General features: G+C 44.4%; 1 protein-coding gene across 21 annotated transcripts in view; it reads left to right on the top strand.

The window, feature by feature from the left end:
- The window catches only part of CAMK2B (calcium/calmodulin dependent protein kinase II beta), a 453822-nt gene extending 441985 nt beyond the window's left edge, over positions 1 to 11837 (top strand). For all 21 annotated transcript variants that reach the window (XM_030201732.1, XM_030201722.1, XM_030201730.1 and 18 more), the window contains 3 exons: positions 5844 to 5938; positions 6164 to 6398; positions 7367 to 11837. In XM_030201732.1, the coding sequence (XP_030057592.1) occupies positions 5844 to 5938; positions 6164 to 6396 (328 nt within the window). In that variant the 3' untranslated portion in view covers positions 6397 to 6398; positions 7367 to 11837. The remainder of the gene's footprint in view (positions 1 to 5843; positions 5939 to 6163; positions 6399 to 7366) is intronic.
- Positions 11838 to 16088: the final 4251 nt, after the last annotated feature.

Below are 16088 nucleotides of genomic sequence, written 5' to 3'. Positions count from 1 at the left end.
CGGGCTTTGATCCTGGCAACATGAGTTTAATTCCCACTGCTGCTCCTTGTGACTTTGAGCACGTCAAATGCACAAGGGGCATTTTTTGGTTATGACATCTAAGTCTGAATTTGGACGTTTTTTGTAAAATGTCCAAAATCAGAACAGGAAAGGTCATTTTCTACAAAAAAAAAGTCTATCTTTTCCTTTGAAAATGCTGTTTGGAAAAGTGTTTTGTGATTTGGATATTTTATTTTTTGGTCCATTTTCAAACAAATATATCCAAATGCAAAACGTACAAAATACACAAGAAAATCCACAATAAAGTGAAACCATTCACATGTTCTAAGTGTGGTAAAAGCTTTGGTTGTAATCTAAATCTCAAAGTGCATCAGAAAGTCCACACAGGAGAGAAACCATTTGCATGTATAGAGTATGGTAAAAGCTTTGGTCAGAAGGTAAACCTCACAATGCACCAGAGAATACACACAGGAGTGAAACCATTTACATGTCCTGAGTGTGGTAAAAGCTTTACTTGGGAAGAAAGCCTCACATGGCATCAGACAATCCACACAGGGATGAAACCATTTACATTCACTGAGGAGGTAAAAGCTTCAGTTTCATTGGGACAGGTAATTAGGGAATGTACACTCTTGCTGTGACGTAAGGAAAAATAGCACTCTGGTATTTAGATATATGTAATGAGACCTCCTTTTCATCTATAGATCTGAATTCAAAGCCCAAATCTAATGATAAACAATAGACACAAGGCTCAGATGTTATAAAAAAAAAAAAAATAGAAAGCTTGGCATTAGGTAGAATAGTGGAAAAGTGACATCCCAGGAAAGCAATAGGACCTCCTTGGGGGCACTGCAGTGGACTTTATAAAATGCTCCCAGGTACACATCTCACCATTGCTCTTACCTTGTCTGTTGAGCCCCCCACAAAACCCACTACCCCCAACTGTACACCACTACCATAGCCCTTACAGGTAAAGGGAGCACCAATATGTGGGTACAGTGGGTTTCTGGTGGGTTTTGGAGGGCTCACAGTTTCCTCCACAAGTGTAACAAGTAGGGGGAGGTAGAAGCCTGGGTCCACCTTTCTGCAGTGCACTACACCACTACTAGGCTACTCCAGGGACCTGCATGCTATTCTAATTGACCTGAGTATAACATCTGAGGCTGGCATAGAGGCTGGCAAGTAATATTTTTAATCACATTCTTTTGGGGTGGGAGGGGGGTGGTAGTGACCACTGGGGGAGTAAGGGGAGGTGAGCCCCGAGTCCCTCCAGTGGCCATCTGGTCATTTGGGGCACCTCTTGTGTGGAGTAGAGGAGTAGCCTAGTGGTTAGTGCAGCAGACTTTGATCTTGGGAAAGTGGGTTCAATTCCCACTGCAGCTATTTGCTATAAAACCAGGTCTAGCTCAAAACATCTAAGTTTTAGTCTTGGACGTCGTCTTTGTTTTGTTCCATTATTGCTGAAAGACATCCAAGTCTTAGGAACACCCAAGTCCCGCCTTGAACACACACCCTTGAGATTTGGATGTCCTTCTGACGGACTTCAGAGAAAGACGTCCAAAAAGAGGTTTTCATAATACTGATTTGGACGTTTCTGTGAGATAAACGTCCAAATGCTGACTTATGTCACTTTTTGGACATCTATCCCTTTTGAAAATGAGCCTGATAGTAACCTATGGAACTTTGTAAGTATAAGTGCTTTGAAAATGAGTTCCAAGATACAAGAACTAGTACCTTACAGAAATCTTTGCATCCTTGTACATTTTTCACATTTTGTTTTCTAAAATATACAATTCAAAATGCATTAAAATAGAAGTTTGTTTCAACTATCTAAAGATGAAAAAACATAGTTATAGAAATGTTTAAGAATAAGAAACCGGAAACTCTTAGTTACATAAGGGCCGATATTCAGAACGCAGGAGTTAGACCAGCTAACTCCTGCGGTTGGCACTGAGCCCAGACAGGGCTGCCGAGAGACTGGGCCGGGCCCGGTGCAAGGCCGCCCCTGGCCCCCCCCCCTGCCGCCCCCCAGGGGTCGCCACCGCCGCTCCCCCCTCTACCCGCCCCCTCCGTCCGCCACCGGGCTGGGCCCCCTGCATTGAAATCACAACACTTCTCACCTCCGTGTCAAAGTGCTGCAGGCAGCAGATTGCCTCCCTTCGGCCCTTGGAGGCCTGGGCCCAGGGAATATTGTCCCCCCTGCCCCACCCCCTCTCGGTGGCTATGAGCCCAGATATTCACTGCTGGGCCATTTCCAGTGACTGGCATTGAATATCCAGTTTAAAGATAATCAGCTAAGTCAATATTCGGACTCAGCCAGTTATCTTTAAACAGGCCAAAGATATCCCATGTTTTCATGTAGCCAAATATGACCACTAAATTGGCTCTAAAAATAGGTGGATAGCCAGTTATATCAGGCAACATAATAGGCTATCTGCTAGCCGCTAACCTGGGATATTCAGCAGGGGATTGCCAGTTATGCCCTGCTGAATATCGTCAGATAGCCAGTTAAGTGCTATTTTTAACTGGTCAGCAGCCTTTCTGGATGGTTAAATAGCACTGAAAATTGGGGGAATAGTCTCCACACCTCTTGACCCAGTACTTGATGAAAGCCCCTCTTTTCAGCAATAACAACTATGAGTCATACGGGATAAAGTGTCAACCAAATTTGCACAAAAGGATGGCAAAGTTTTTGCCCATTATAAGTTTTTTTTCAGCAGCTGTTATGACTGAGGTGTTTGTGAGTTAGTAATTTCACTTGTACTGGGCACAGCATTTAAATTGGTTGTTTTCCATACCCTGGTTGTAATTGTAATAGTAACTTTCTTATTGCCTTAATAAAAATAACTTTGAACATAGCTTTTTCAGGTTGAATGGGGATTGTGTGTAGACCGCAGTCTTAAAGACCTGCCACAGATTTTCTGTTAGATTCTGGTCTAGACTTTGACAGGATCACTCAAAGACATGTGCTTTCTTCTTGCTGAGTCACTCCATTATTATTTTTTTTTTTTTGCTTTGTGCTTTGTGGCAAACTGGAACACGTTCTTCTCCCAGATCTACCTGTACTTTGCACCATCCATTCTTTCCTTAATTTTCACAAGCTTCCCTGTCCCTCCTGCTGCACAGCTTTGCCACTACATGCTACTGCTGTGTTTTACACCAAACGTATCACTTACCATTGAGATCAAAAAGTTCCACTTTGGTCGTATCAGATCACAAAACCTTCTCCCACATACAGTCAGTGTCCTTTATCTGTTTCTTTGCAGCACATCAAATGGTTTCTGTTCAACACTAATATCTGTCTTGCCATTCTCCCATACAGGCCATGTTTGTGGAATAATCTTAACATTGTTGAACAGTCAGCATCTCATCCATTCTCAGCCAGACACCTGTATAGTTCTTTTAAGTACTCTTAGGCCTCGTGGAGGGGTATAATCGAACGGGGCGCCCAAGTTTTCCTGAGGGCGTCCTTGCAGGACGTCCCCGCGAAGGGGCAGGGAAACCCGTATTATCGAAACAAAACGGGTGTCCATCTTTCATTTCGATAATACGGTCGGGGACTCTCAAATCTCAACATTTAGGTCGACCTTAGAGATGGCTGTCCCCGGTTTTCGGTGATAATGGAAACCGAGGACGCCCATCTCAGAAATGACCAAATCAAAGCCATTTGGTCGTGGGAGGAGCCAGCATTCGTAGTGCACTGGTCTCCCTGACATGCCAGGACACCAACCGAGCACCCTAGGGGGCACTGCAGTGGACTAACTGATGCACTAACTGAATGGAAAAAGCCCTTCCCTTACCAGTCCCTTAGTGATTCGAACAGGAACGGGCATGCATGAAGGAAATCGCATGCAAATGAGCTGCTCATTGTTAGCTCATTTACACACAATTTCCTTCCTAAGGAGGGGAAGCCAGTACAGAGCAGCCAAGCATTATGTGTGGCTGCTGTGCACATGCTTCATACATGCAGACAAGCTGCGTGTATAATAGCCGTCTACAACCATAGAAAAATGCAAGTCCAGGTGAAAACGTCCAAGTGCTTGTCAGGGACGTCTTTTTTTTTTTTTTTTGAGTATGGGTGAAGGACGTCCTTTGCTATGCCTCAGTCCCTGTGATGGCAGTTGAGGATGTCCAAAATGTGGATGTTTCTGTGAGAAGGATGTCCATGTCTTTGCTATGCCTCCGACACCCCCTTTATTTATTTAGATTTTGGATCACAAGTAGCAGCATTGGGATTTGAACTAACCACCTCTGAATTGCAAGACAAGTGCTCTAGCCACTAGGCCACTCCTCCACTCCCTTGAAATTTGGCCGTCCCTGTGGGGGGGGGGGGCAGTTCAGGACGTCCAAAATGTTTGAAAGAAGGACATCCATGCCTTTGCTATGCCTCTGCTGACACACACACACACACCTCCCCCCCCCCCCCCCCCCCCCCCCCAGGGACCTGCATACTGCTGCGATGGACCTGAGTATGATATTTGAGGCTGGCAAAAAAAGTTTTTAACATTTTTTTTCAGGTGGGAGGGGGTTAGTCACCACTGGGGGAGTCAGAGGAGGTCATCCCCGATTCCCTCCGATGGTCATCTGGTCAGTTTAGGCACCTTTTTGAGGCTTGGCTGTAAGAAAAAATGGACCAAGTAAAGTTGTCCAAGTGCTCGTCAGGGACACCCTTCTTTTTTCCATTATCGCTCGAGGATGCCCATCTGTTAGGCATGCCCCAGTCCCACCTTTGCTATGCCTCCGACATGCCCCCGAGAACTTTGGTCGTCCCCACGATGGGAAGCAGTTGGGCATGCCCAAAATCGGCTTTCAATTATGCCAATTTGGGCGACCCTGAGAGAAGGACACCCATCTCCTGATTTGTGTCGAAAGATGGGTGCCCTTTTCTTTCGAAAATAAGCCTGATAGTGATCTTCTTTAGCATTTTCTTTAATCCACAGCTATTGACTTTGGAAGGATGACCTGATTGAGGCAGTGCTTTGATCGTGCCAAGCTGTTTCTACTTTACAGTGATGGACCTAGAAGTGCCCTAAGGAAAAAATCAGACATATTAACATTTTCTTACAACTTTTCCCCAATCTGCAACTCTGAAGAAATTTATCTCAGAGTTCTTTTGGAAGCTACATATTCAGTGTGTTTAGAAATTTGCTTCAGGTTAGCTCTATAGAACAGAAACTGCTTGATTCTTCATCCAATAAAATTCTATCAGGTGACCTCTATAACTTATTATGGGTCTTATTAAGGAAGGTTTGGAGCTAGAACTAATTTGGGTTTGCTGCGACAAAGGTTGTGAAGACTCATGCAATTAAAACTTCATGGTTTTTAATTACTTTTTAAATATTTCCATAATTATTCTTTCACATTAAAAGTGTAGAGTATGTTGTATGGATCAGTTAAACTCATACTTTAAAAAATACAATAAAAAATGCATTAGACAATAGAATGTGAAAAATGTACAAAGGTGTGAAGACTTTAGTAATACCTGTAGCGCATCCTGTGGGTAGGTAAGGGATAGACAAAAGATAAATCACCTGGGAATATAGTGACCAGCAGAGTGTTCATTTACCTCCAAGGTTGGATAGATATCCAGTAGGACTGTGCTTCTGGTACCTTTTAGGTTGGGGGAAGGGATGAAGGACTCCACCACTGGTGCCTCTGAGACTGGGATATGAAGGACTGTGCTGCTAATGCCTTCCTGGTTGATGGGTGAAGAACTGTACTGCTGGTGCCACTGTAGAGGGTGGACTTTGCCACTGGTGTCTTTAAGGTTTTGTGTGTGTATCTATGAGATATTTTGTTGATATCACTTCACTGGGTTCACGGACTTGCCTTCCCTCCTACAGAAAAATCTGTGACCCAGGCCTGACTTCCTTTGAACCTGAAGCCCTGGGGAATCTGGTGGAGGGAATGGACTTCCACAGGTTCTACTTTGAAAACTGTGAGTACTAGAAAGTTTTCTCTTTGCTCTTATGGTGTGCCATTTCCCTGGCCTCTGTGTTCTTTTCAGGCTGTGATATATCTGATTAGAGCAGCATGGTGACTTTTCATAGTGGTAATATCTGTGTTTTGGAGACCACAGAAGTCTGTTCTTCACAACTGTCTCACCCGTCCTGTCCTCTTTGGGTGTTAGAGTTTACCTACTCTTATTTCTTTCTCTCCTTAGTACTATCTAAGAACAACAAGCCCATTCACACTACTATCCTGAACCCACATGTGCATGTGGTGGGTGAGGATGCAGCTTGCATTGCCTACATCCGTCTGACGCAGTATATTGATGCCCAGGGACGCCCGCGGACCAGCCAGTCTGAGGAGACACGGGTCTGGCACCGCCGAGATGGCAAGTGGCAGAATGTACATTTCCACTGCTCGGGAGCACCAGTGGCACCACTTCAGTGAAGGTGAGGCTGGTACCAGAATCAGAACCAACATATCATGGATGCCTGTTTTCTTTGTAAAGTACAAAAACTATCTTGCAGTCCTGATGGATCTCTGCTCTGCACAGTGTCAGAACCATCCCACAGCCCTTAGCTGATTTTCTGTATGACCCTGAGCTTGTCACTTTTTCTCCCTCTCTGACCTGTGGAAGGTCAGTTTATCTCCAGCCTTGTTTCACCAAACTCTGCAAGCCCTTTGGAAGCTTTGCTTACTGACCAGACAGTTTTTCAAATTTTACACCTGTCTTCCCTTCCCTCCCTTTTCTTGATGGGTAGATTGAAATGGTGTTCTCCGACAAGGGCCCTGAATTCTAGTCAGGGCCTTTTCTTGAAGATACCTTCAGTAAAGTTTAAACGACAATCTCAGTTACATGCTAGGCTTTTCTCAGTAGTTGAACTGCAACTATAGAACAGTCTACCCTTTAAAATTCAAGAAGAACTTGGCCCCTTGTCCTTTAGGAAGAAGGAAAAAAATTGTCTTTTTCTCTGTGGTGAGGAAGAAGGTCAAAATGTGTCTTTTTCTCTGAGGTGGGGGACCCACTGTCTGTCAGGCACAGGAAGACCTGATGGCCTAGTAGTAGCAGGTAGAGTTTTAAAGTTCAGAGGGGCTTTGTTTGCCATCTGGGTATTGGTCTTAGATCTCTCTGGCTGATAGGCATGTGTTTGGATGCTCATCCATATGTGAGTTTTATTTCTTTCAAACTGTGTTCAGTACTGCACTTCAGATGGGTAATATTCAGAGAAGTAGTCTATACATTATTAAAAACTAAATAAATTTTTAATGGTGACCCATCCACTGAGAGATGGCTGGATCCTTGATTATGACATTGTCTTGCTTTAATCTGTTTGGACCCTGCTTGTATAAAAGGTGCCATAGGAAAACCATATATTCTCAGGCTAGTGTAGCTCATTAGTTTTCTCTTTGGTTACAGGAATGTTAACAACTTTGTCCTGGCTTCATCCCGGTCGGAGAGGCGCCAGCAATTTGAGCCGGGCCCGCTACCCAGGAGAAGCGGCCTATGACAAGCACGTGTCCGCATGCTTGTGTCCCTCCCCCTCCCCTTCATTTTCCAGTGCCTGTGTTTTCGGGAGAACTCCAAACAGTGGAAAGAAGACAAGCTGTGACTTCCCCTCCTCCATAACCCCCCTTTTTATAAGACAAACCTTTAAAAAATATTCTTGCTCGCATATATGGGGGGCGGGGAGGGGCTTTGGGAGGGATAAATAAAAAAAATACAAAAGTTAAACCCTGCTGCAGATGGCACCATTTGTGTGTTTCTGTCCAAAAACTTTTTTGAGGTGTTGAATTGAAACAAAAACAAACTTTTAACAAATCAAAAAAAATATTGATTTTTTTTTTCAAAATGGTTCAACTTTCCTCTGCTCTGTCCTTATTTGTTGATGGTTTTAGTTTTGCTAAACTGAAAAAAAAACCACAAAAGATTTTTTTTTGAATCTCAAACCTGTATAACATCTGTATTTCTTTTGCCAAAGCATGGGTATCTGAACTGGTTCAGTTGTCTGTAGTCATTCTGTAATGCTTTCAAGTTTGTTGGCTGTTTTACCAGCGGAGGTAGCTAGGGATAATTTTTATATCTTATTTTATATTTTCATTTTCTTCTACTTTTTCTTTTCATTTTGTCATCTCTTTCCTCCCTGTGGTTGTAGAAGGACTTTCCTGTCAACTGGGGCTGATGAGGTCATCTGATGACCCAGTGTTGCTCAGGACAAGCTGAGTCAATCCTGTTCATTTTTGTTCTTTGGCATGCACAGCATTGTTGTCTGATGTTTCTTAGGAAAGCAGAACTGTAAGTCCAGGTCCAGGGGAGTAAACTGACTGGGTCAACTTGTCTTAGGTAGGGGTTTGACATCTGACTTGAGTCAACCCCGAGAGGCTGACCTGGTTCTAGTTTTGCTCCATTGCGTCTTTGGACACATAGTTCCAGTTTCTCTAGAAAAAGTGAGCCCACGGGTTCCTAAAGGTATTTCGGGTCAAAACTAGAAATTGATCTGGTTTGGGCAATTCTCCTCTGGCTTCATTTGGCAACTCTGTCTCAGCTGAACTCTTATATCATCCTAAGGTGCAGGACTTGAGCCGGGGTTTTTAACTTGCATCCCAGTATACTCTTAGGTCCTGGTTTTTGTGCTTCTTATGATCTGGCTTTACCTTGAGCTGGTCAAGGGCCAAAATATGTTTGAAAGGGAGTCAAGAAACCTGGCTAGCCTGGATTTTAATCTCAGGCTGACCTGCTGAAAAGTTACTTAGTTGTTATCACTGTTGGTCTTCTCTGTATGGAGATGATCACACATCCCCAAGATGTAGGAAAAGGTTGGCTCCACCCCATGTCTTGGCACTCACCACAAAATGAAAGTTGTTCTATTTTCTATGAGTTTTAGAATGCTTGAATGGGGAATTGTTGAACAGAACTGGACCATACCTGTTCTGAATTATTATCAGAGCACATAGTGCATGTCTGATTCTTTTAACTTTTGTTTTAATTTTGGATTTTGAAAAAATGGACTTCAGCAATGAGACAGGGCACAAGGTGCTCAACTGCAGGGGGTGGGATCTGTGATGGCTCACTGGGAGGAATGCAAGTAGCTGTGGGAGTCTTCCCAGAGTTAGGGAATTCTGAATTCCCCAATAGTCACCCAAGCTTGACGTTTCACAGCACATGTTCCTATGGTTATTAGAGAGCTCCACATCATGTCAGCTAAGACAGATGAGCCAGCCCTGGTTTTAGCCCATTGGGAAAATGGAGTTGTAGTCCTGCTTCTCTTATGGCTATCAGAATTGTATCTCTATGGGACAAAACCAGGATTAAATCTAACCAATCTGAAGTGGAGTCCTCTGGTAACCTTACATGTCTCTCATCCAAGAACTACAAAATGCACTTTACATGACACTGGACAAATAGGGGAAAAAACAGGCATAGCCTTAATTCAGTTTGCATGGAGAGAGAATTTCATATGTAGTAGTCACCTTCTCGGCAACAGCAGGAGGTCCTTAATGGCATATCAGTGTGTGATTCCCCCCCCCCCCTACAGTGATAGGCTATCCCAGATTTCCTATCAGTGGATCATAAGTCTAATTTAGGATGATGGCAATGGAATTATCTAATAAAATATTTATAAACTGCTTCCCTAGTACCAACCATCCAACGTACTTATGCAGGAAAGTGGTGATATTCAAGCCTGTATCATACCCCATGCTGTCTTCTAATAAGGTGTAGGTGTCCTCACTGTATTCCTCCTGAGGACTGTCAAAAGGCAGGGAAAAAAGCAGCAGAGCCATGGCATGCCCTCAAGTTTATGAACTTTAAATAGCTTTAGAGTATTAGCAGCTGTATTAGTCCTAGTCTTTCTGTGGACTGCAGTTCCTTTTACTGTACTAATGGAATACTAATTAAAAGCTATTCATATACATGAGCTTTAAAGGCCACTTAGGTCCCTGCTGTTATATGTGAAGAAGGGGACCCCTGAAGTCTCAAACTTACACAATCCTGCCATCATTCTTCTCTTGTTCCAGTAAAGGGTATCACAGACCACATAGAATCCTGGAAATGTTAATGATGCACAATGTTCTCCTACCCTTCTGGCTAAGGAATCTAGCCAATCCTTTAGGACCCATGTTTCTCAGAATATAATAGTTTGACACATTTTGGTAATTCAATTAAAATATAGCCTGCCAGTGTATTTCCTAAAGTTTTCCAGTTCATAGTCCCAGCTCTTTTGTGTTATGTGATGTGAGTTTATATTGGCTGAAGATGAGGTGAGTGGGCCTGTGCTACTGCTGTTTAACTAGCTGGGTAGAAAGAAGCCGAAACAGTCTCGGAATTTGTTATCGACCAAAACCAAAATAATAGCCGAAAATGAAAAGAGGTACCAACAAGACTTTAGGAGGCAATTGAAGACAGAGTAACAACATTGTGGGGTGCATTTCTGCAGTTTTGGCTTAGGAGATTCATAGTCATGGTGCTTATCAATGCCACATGAAGGGCTGAAGACTGATACCATATTATTACAGTATGACTTATTATATAGTATCACAGAAGTCACAGTTGTACCTGTTGTACATACAAGCCTTTGTTGTGGCAACACATTTACCATAGGCTGAACATGTGCTGCTGCAGAGGAGCAGTTTCCGCCTTGGTGGCACCTCAGGTGCAAGCACCTACAGCTCTGCTTTTCAGAAAGATGGGGTCTGAAAGGGTGAAGGAAAAGGGCTCATTGAGGAAGTAAAATCCACCACCTGGATGGAGGCACTTGTGTCCCATAGTGATGTTTGTACTAAAGCCAATAGTGCTGGGACACTTACCAGAGAGGTGTACCTTACAAACGTCCATGTGCAAGACAGCACAAAATGGCATGTCTGGTGCATGTGGTGTACATGCAGGAACATATACCTGAAGTATATGCTATGGGCAGAGTGCACACATGTAGCATGTGCACCACACAGCCCATGTAAAAAGACCTACCCTACCTCAATGGGTAACGTGAAGTCTCCCTCTGAACCAGCCAGTAAAAGCTGTATTAATCCCTTTGTCCACTAGAGATAATTCAAGGTTGCTCATTACAGATAACAATAAAGGGGCCTGTTACCCACCCTCCTGGCACACACACAAGCACAAATGTATACTGTCAGCAAGAAATGTTTTAGACCTGTAGTAGCTAGCTGTACAGCCTGCTCTTCCCAGGACTTTCTTCCTAGATTACAGACTAACTTTTTTTGGGGGTGGGGGTGGGGTGGGGAAGGAGGCAGCAGCAAAGGAGGTACAGCTTTGCTGAGAGGGGAAGGGGAGGGTCCATTGAAAAGCAAATTGCTTCCAACACCAATCTGGTGACCTTTCATTCTCTTTAAAGAGCTCATTTTCCTACATATTCAGTCTTGAAGGATCTCTGAGAGTAGAAGGTTGTGGGGCAGAGGGGCAGGTTAGGAGAGAAAAGTGGCACTCAGGCTGTTAAGAAAAATAACAGCAGAAACAGAGAATGCATCTGCAAAAGAGATATTGGTTGTGAAATATAATGCTTCTTATCCTTGTAAGTGCCAGAGGCCAATCTAAGTGACTCTTCCAAGTGCTTGTTGGGTACTTCTAGGGTTAAGCAGGTAAATCTTATTAAGAAAATAGCCTCTTTAGAAGAGGTGGTGTATTTTTTAAAGCTGGAAGCACATTGTAAAAGAGTAAGAATTGGATTCTAGAGGCTCCCCATGTTGAGCGATTGTTAATCATACCATCTCATATAGCCATCATTCACCAACAATCTGATATCTCAGGCCTCCGATTTATGACTTGGCTGCAGTTATCCTGGAAATCGGCAAGTTTCTGGTGAATGGGAAAGGAGGGGATTATTTTGTTTGATTTTTCTTGTTTTGAAGGGTTTATTTTCCTGTTTATTTTTGCATGGCCTATAAAGAAAAGAAATATTAATTAAAAAATATATAAAAGTATATATATATATATATATATATATATATATATATATATATATATATAAGAAAAACATGAAAACATCCTGTTATATGAATGCTGTCAGATCTTGATTTCCAGCCCTCTTTATTCTCTTTCTGTCACTGTTTTTTTTTTTTTCCAAGCCTTGTAAGTGTACAAAATAAAGTTTCATCTTTAGTTTTGTCTCGGGATACTGCAAATGAATAAAAAATAAATGAAAAAAAGGCAAACAGTGACTGGATTATTTCTCATTTTATTAAACATAAGGGACTTTGTTGTTGGTTGGTTGTTTGTTTGGGTGGGGGGTTTAGAGTTGGGGAGAAAGAAAAGACTCAGAACATTTTTGCAATACTGACTCTTAAATAGGCCTACATTAACCAATCATTTAGAAAAGAAATTTATATACATAGTTGTTCTGGTACTAAACAATGGAAAGGTTACTTCTAACATTGCTTAATGACATCACAGAGCAGTTCTACTGCCATTGATTTGGTTTCAGGGCCATTCTGGTGAACCTCGTAGGTGCTGCAAGGGATTCCTCATGGTATAAGATGTCATCTCACACTGAGGACTAAAAAACTAAGGGGTCAATATTTAAAGCGATTTAAATGGCCAGGAGAGGCTCCTGACCATTTAAATCACTTGTGCAACACCTTTCAGCTTTTCTGGTTACTTAAATGGTGGTGGGAGAGTAACAGGGGCATTTTCGAAAGAGAAGGGCGCCCATCTTTCAACACAAATCGGGAGATGGGTGTCCTTCTCTCAGGGTCACCCAAATCGGCATAATCGAAAGCCGATTTTGGACGTCCTTAACTGCAGTCCGTCGCAGGGACAACCAAAGTTCACGGGGGCGTGTCGGAAGCGTAGCAAAGGCAGAACTGGGACATGCTTAAGAGATGGGCGTCCTCGGCCGATAATGGAAAAAAGAAGGGCAACCCTGACGAGTATTTGGTCAACTTTACTTGGTCCATTTTGTTTCACGATCAAGCCTCAAAAAGGTGCCCAAACTGACCAGATGACCACCGGAGGGAATCAGGGATGACCTCCCCTTACTCACCAGTGGTCACCAACCCCCTCCCACCCTAAAAAAAAATTTAAATTTTTTTTTGCCACCCTCAAATGTCATACCCAGCTCTAAGACAGCAGTATGCAGGTGCCTGGAGCAGTTTTAGTGGGTGCAATGCACTTCAGGCAGGCGGATCCAGGCCCCTCCCCCCCTACCTGTTACACTTGTGCTGGTAATTTGAGCCCTTCAAAACCCACTGTACCCACATGTAGGTGCCCCCCTTCACTCCTTAGGGCTATGGTATTGGTGTACAGTTGTGGGGAGTGGGTTTGGGGGTCTCAGCACCGAAGGTAAGGGAGCTATGCACCTGGTTACAATTTGTGAAGTCCACTGCAGTGCCCCCTAGGGTGCCCGGTTGGTGTCCTGGCATGTGAGGGGGACCAGTGCACTATGAATGCTGGCTCCTCCCACGACCAAATGGCTTGGATTTGGTCGTTTTTGAGATGGGTATCCTCGGTTTCCATTATCGCCGAAAACCGGGGACGACCATCTTTAAGGTCGACTGTATTATCGAAACGAAAGATGGACGCCCATCTTGTTTCGATAATAGCGGTTTCCCTGCCCCTTCGCCGGGACATCCTTAAAGATGGGCGCCCTTAGAGATGGTCGTCCCCGTTCGATTATGCCCCTCCACGTATCATTTATATTTTGCTCTTTATGATAATTAGTATCCAGTCTGTAATGCTTTAGTTGCTATTTTTCTTTCCTAAAAATTTCCTTTTGTATCCTCCATGTCTTGGATCCAATAATGGGGACTTGAGTGAATTTCCTTTTTGTTATTGAAAACTATCTTTATTTTTTGATTGGAAAAATCACTTTTCTGTACAAGTAGATATTTGGTATATATGTTAAAATGTTATAAATAAAATAATAAATCACCTGTGTGGAGCTAGCCATGGATATTCAGTGCCATTTAACCGGTTTGTGTCACTAACCAGCTTATCTTCGAACGAGATCGCCGGCCATCTTCCGACACAAATCGGGAGATAGCTGGCGATCTCCTGAACCCAGCCAAATCGGTATAATCGAAAGCCAATTTTGGCCGGCACCAACTGCTTTCCATCACGGAGCCGACCAAACTTCAAGGGGGCGTGTTGGTAAGGTAGCGAAGGCGGGACGGGGGTGTGCTCACGAGATGGCTGGCTTCGCCCGATAATGGAAAAAAGAAAGCCAGCCCTGATGCATATTTTGCCGGTTTCACTTGGTCCCTTTTTTTTTCACGACCAAGCCTCAAAAAGGTGCCCAAACTGACCAGATGACCACTGGAGGGAATTGGGGATGACCTCCCCTTACTCCCCCAGTGGTCACCAACCCCCTCCCACCCCCCAAAAGATTATTTTTTTGCCAGCCTCTATGCCAGTCTCAAATTTCATACCCAGCTCCCTGACAGCAGTATGCAGGTCCCTGGAGCAGTATTTAGTGGATGCACTGCACTTCAGGCAGGTGGACCCAGGCCCTTTCCCCCCACCTGTTACATTTGTGGTGGTAAATGGGAGCCCTCGAAAACTCCCCCAAAACCCACTGTACCCACATGTAGGTGCCCCCCTTCATCCCTAAGGGCTATGGTAGTGGTGTACAGTTGTGGGGAGTGGGATTTGGGGGGATTTGGGGGGCTCAGAACCCAAGGTAAGAGAGCTATGCACCTGGGAGCTATTTTTGAAGTCCACTGCAGTGCCCCCTAGGGTGCCCGGTTGGTGTCCTGGCATGTCAGGGGGACCAGTGCACTACAAATGCTGGCTCCTCCCACAACCAAATGCCTTGGATTTGGCCGGGTTTGAGATCGCCGGCATTAGTTTCCATTATCGGTGAAAACCGATGCCGGCCATCTCAAACCCGGCCATCTCTGACATTTGGCTGGCCCCAACCGTATTATCGAAATGAAAGATGGCCGGCTATCTTTTTCGATAATACGGTTCGAGACTACTCTTTGTGGCGCCGGCCAAATAGATGGTCGTCCATCTATTTGGCCGGCGCCATTTGATTATGCCCCTACACATATCCACAGTAGGGGGTCCTTTTACAAAGCTGCAGCAAGAGTGCCTGCACTGGTGGTGTGTGTTTTTGATGCACTTTGAGGCCCCCTTTTACCACAGCTGGCCGGAACCGTATTATCGAAAAAGATGGCCGGTCATCTTTTTTTTTTCGATAATACGGTTTAGCCCGGCCAAATGCCAGAGTTCGCTGGGTTTGAGATCGCCGGTTTTGTTTTTCAGCGATAATGGAAAAAAATGCCGGCCATCTCAAACCCAGCAAAATCCAAGGCATTTGGTCATGGGAGGAGCTAGCATTTGTAGTGCACTGGCAACCCCTCACCTGCCAGGACACCAACCGGGCACCCTAGGGGGCATTTCTAAACATTTTTTTTAATACCAAAAAAGCTCCCAGGTGCATAGCTCCCTTACCTTGGGTGCTGAGCCCCCCAAATCCCCCCCCCCAAACCCACTCCCCACAACTCTACACCATTACCATAGCCCTTATGGGTGAAGGCGGGCACCTACATGTGGGTAGAGTGGGTTTTGGGGGGGTTGGAGGGCTTAACATTTACCACCACAAGTGTAACAGGTAGGGGAGGGGATGGACATGGGTCTGCCTGCCTGAAGTGCACTGCACCGATTAAAAACTGCTCCAGGGACCTGAATACTGCTGTCAGGGAGCTGGGTATGATATTTGAGGCTGGCATAGAGGCTGGTAAAAAAAGGTTTTGATTTGTATTTTTTTTTTTTAGTGTGGGAGGGCGTTGGTGACCACTGGAGGAGTACGGGGAGGTCATCCCCCATTCCCTCCAGTGGTTATCTGGTCAGTTGGGGCACCTTTTTGAGGATTGGACGTGAAAATAAAAGGACCAAGTAAACCCAGCGAAATATTGCTTAACGCCGCTTTTTTTTTACATTATCCGCGAAAGCTGGCCATCTGGTAGCCACGTCCATGCCGCGCCTTCACTACGCCGCCGACACGCCCCCTTGAACTTTCGCCGGCAAGGCGATGGGAAAGCGGCGATACTGTCAAAAAAGCCGCTTTCGATTATACTGATTTTGCCGCTTTTGAGAGATCGCTGGCCATCTCCCGATTTATGTCGGGAAATGGCCGGCGATCACTTTCGAAAATAAGCCTGATAGTAATTCTAGAACAACAGAGAAG

Source organism: Microcaecilia unicolor, chromosome 4 (assembly GCF_901765095.1).
Source record: "Microcaecilia unicolor chromosome 4, aMicUni1.1, whole genome shotgun sequence".
Classification (NCBI taxonomy): Eukaryota; Metazoa; Chordata; class Amphibia; order Gymnophiona; family Siphonopidae; genus Microcaecilia; species Microcaecilia unicolor.
This window is presented reverse-complemented; position numbering and strand designations above follow the sequence as displayed.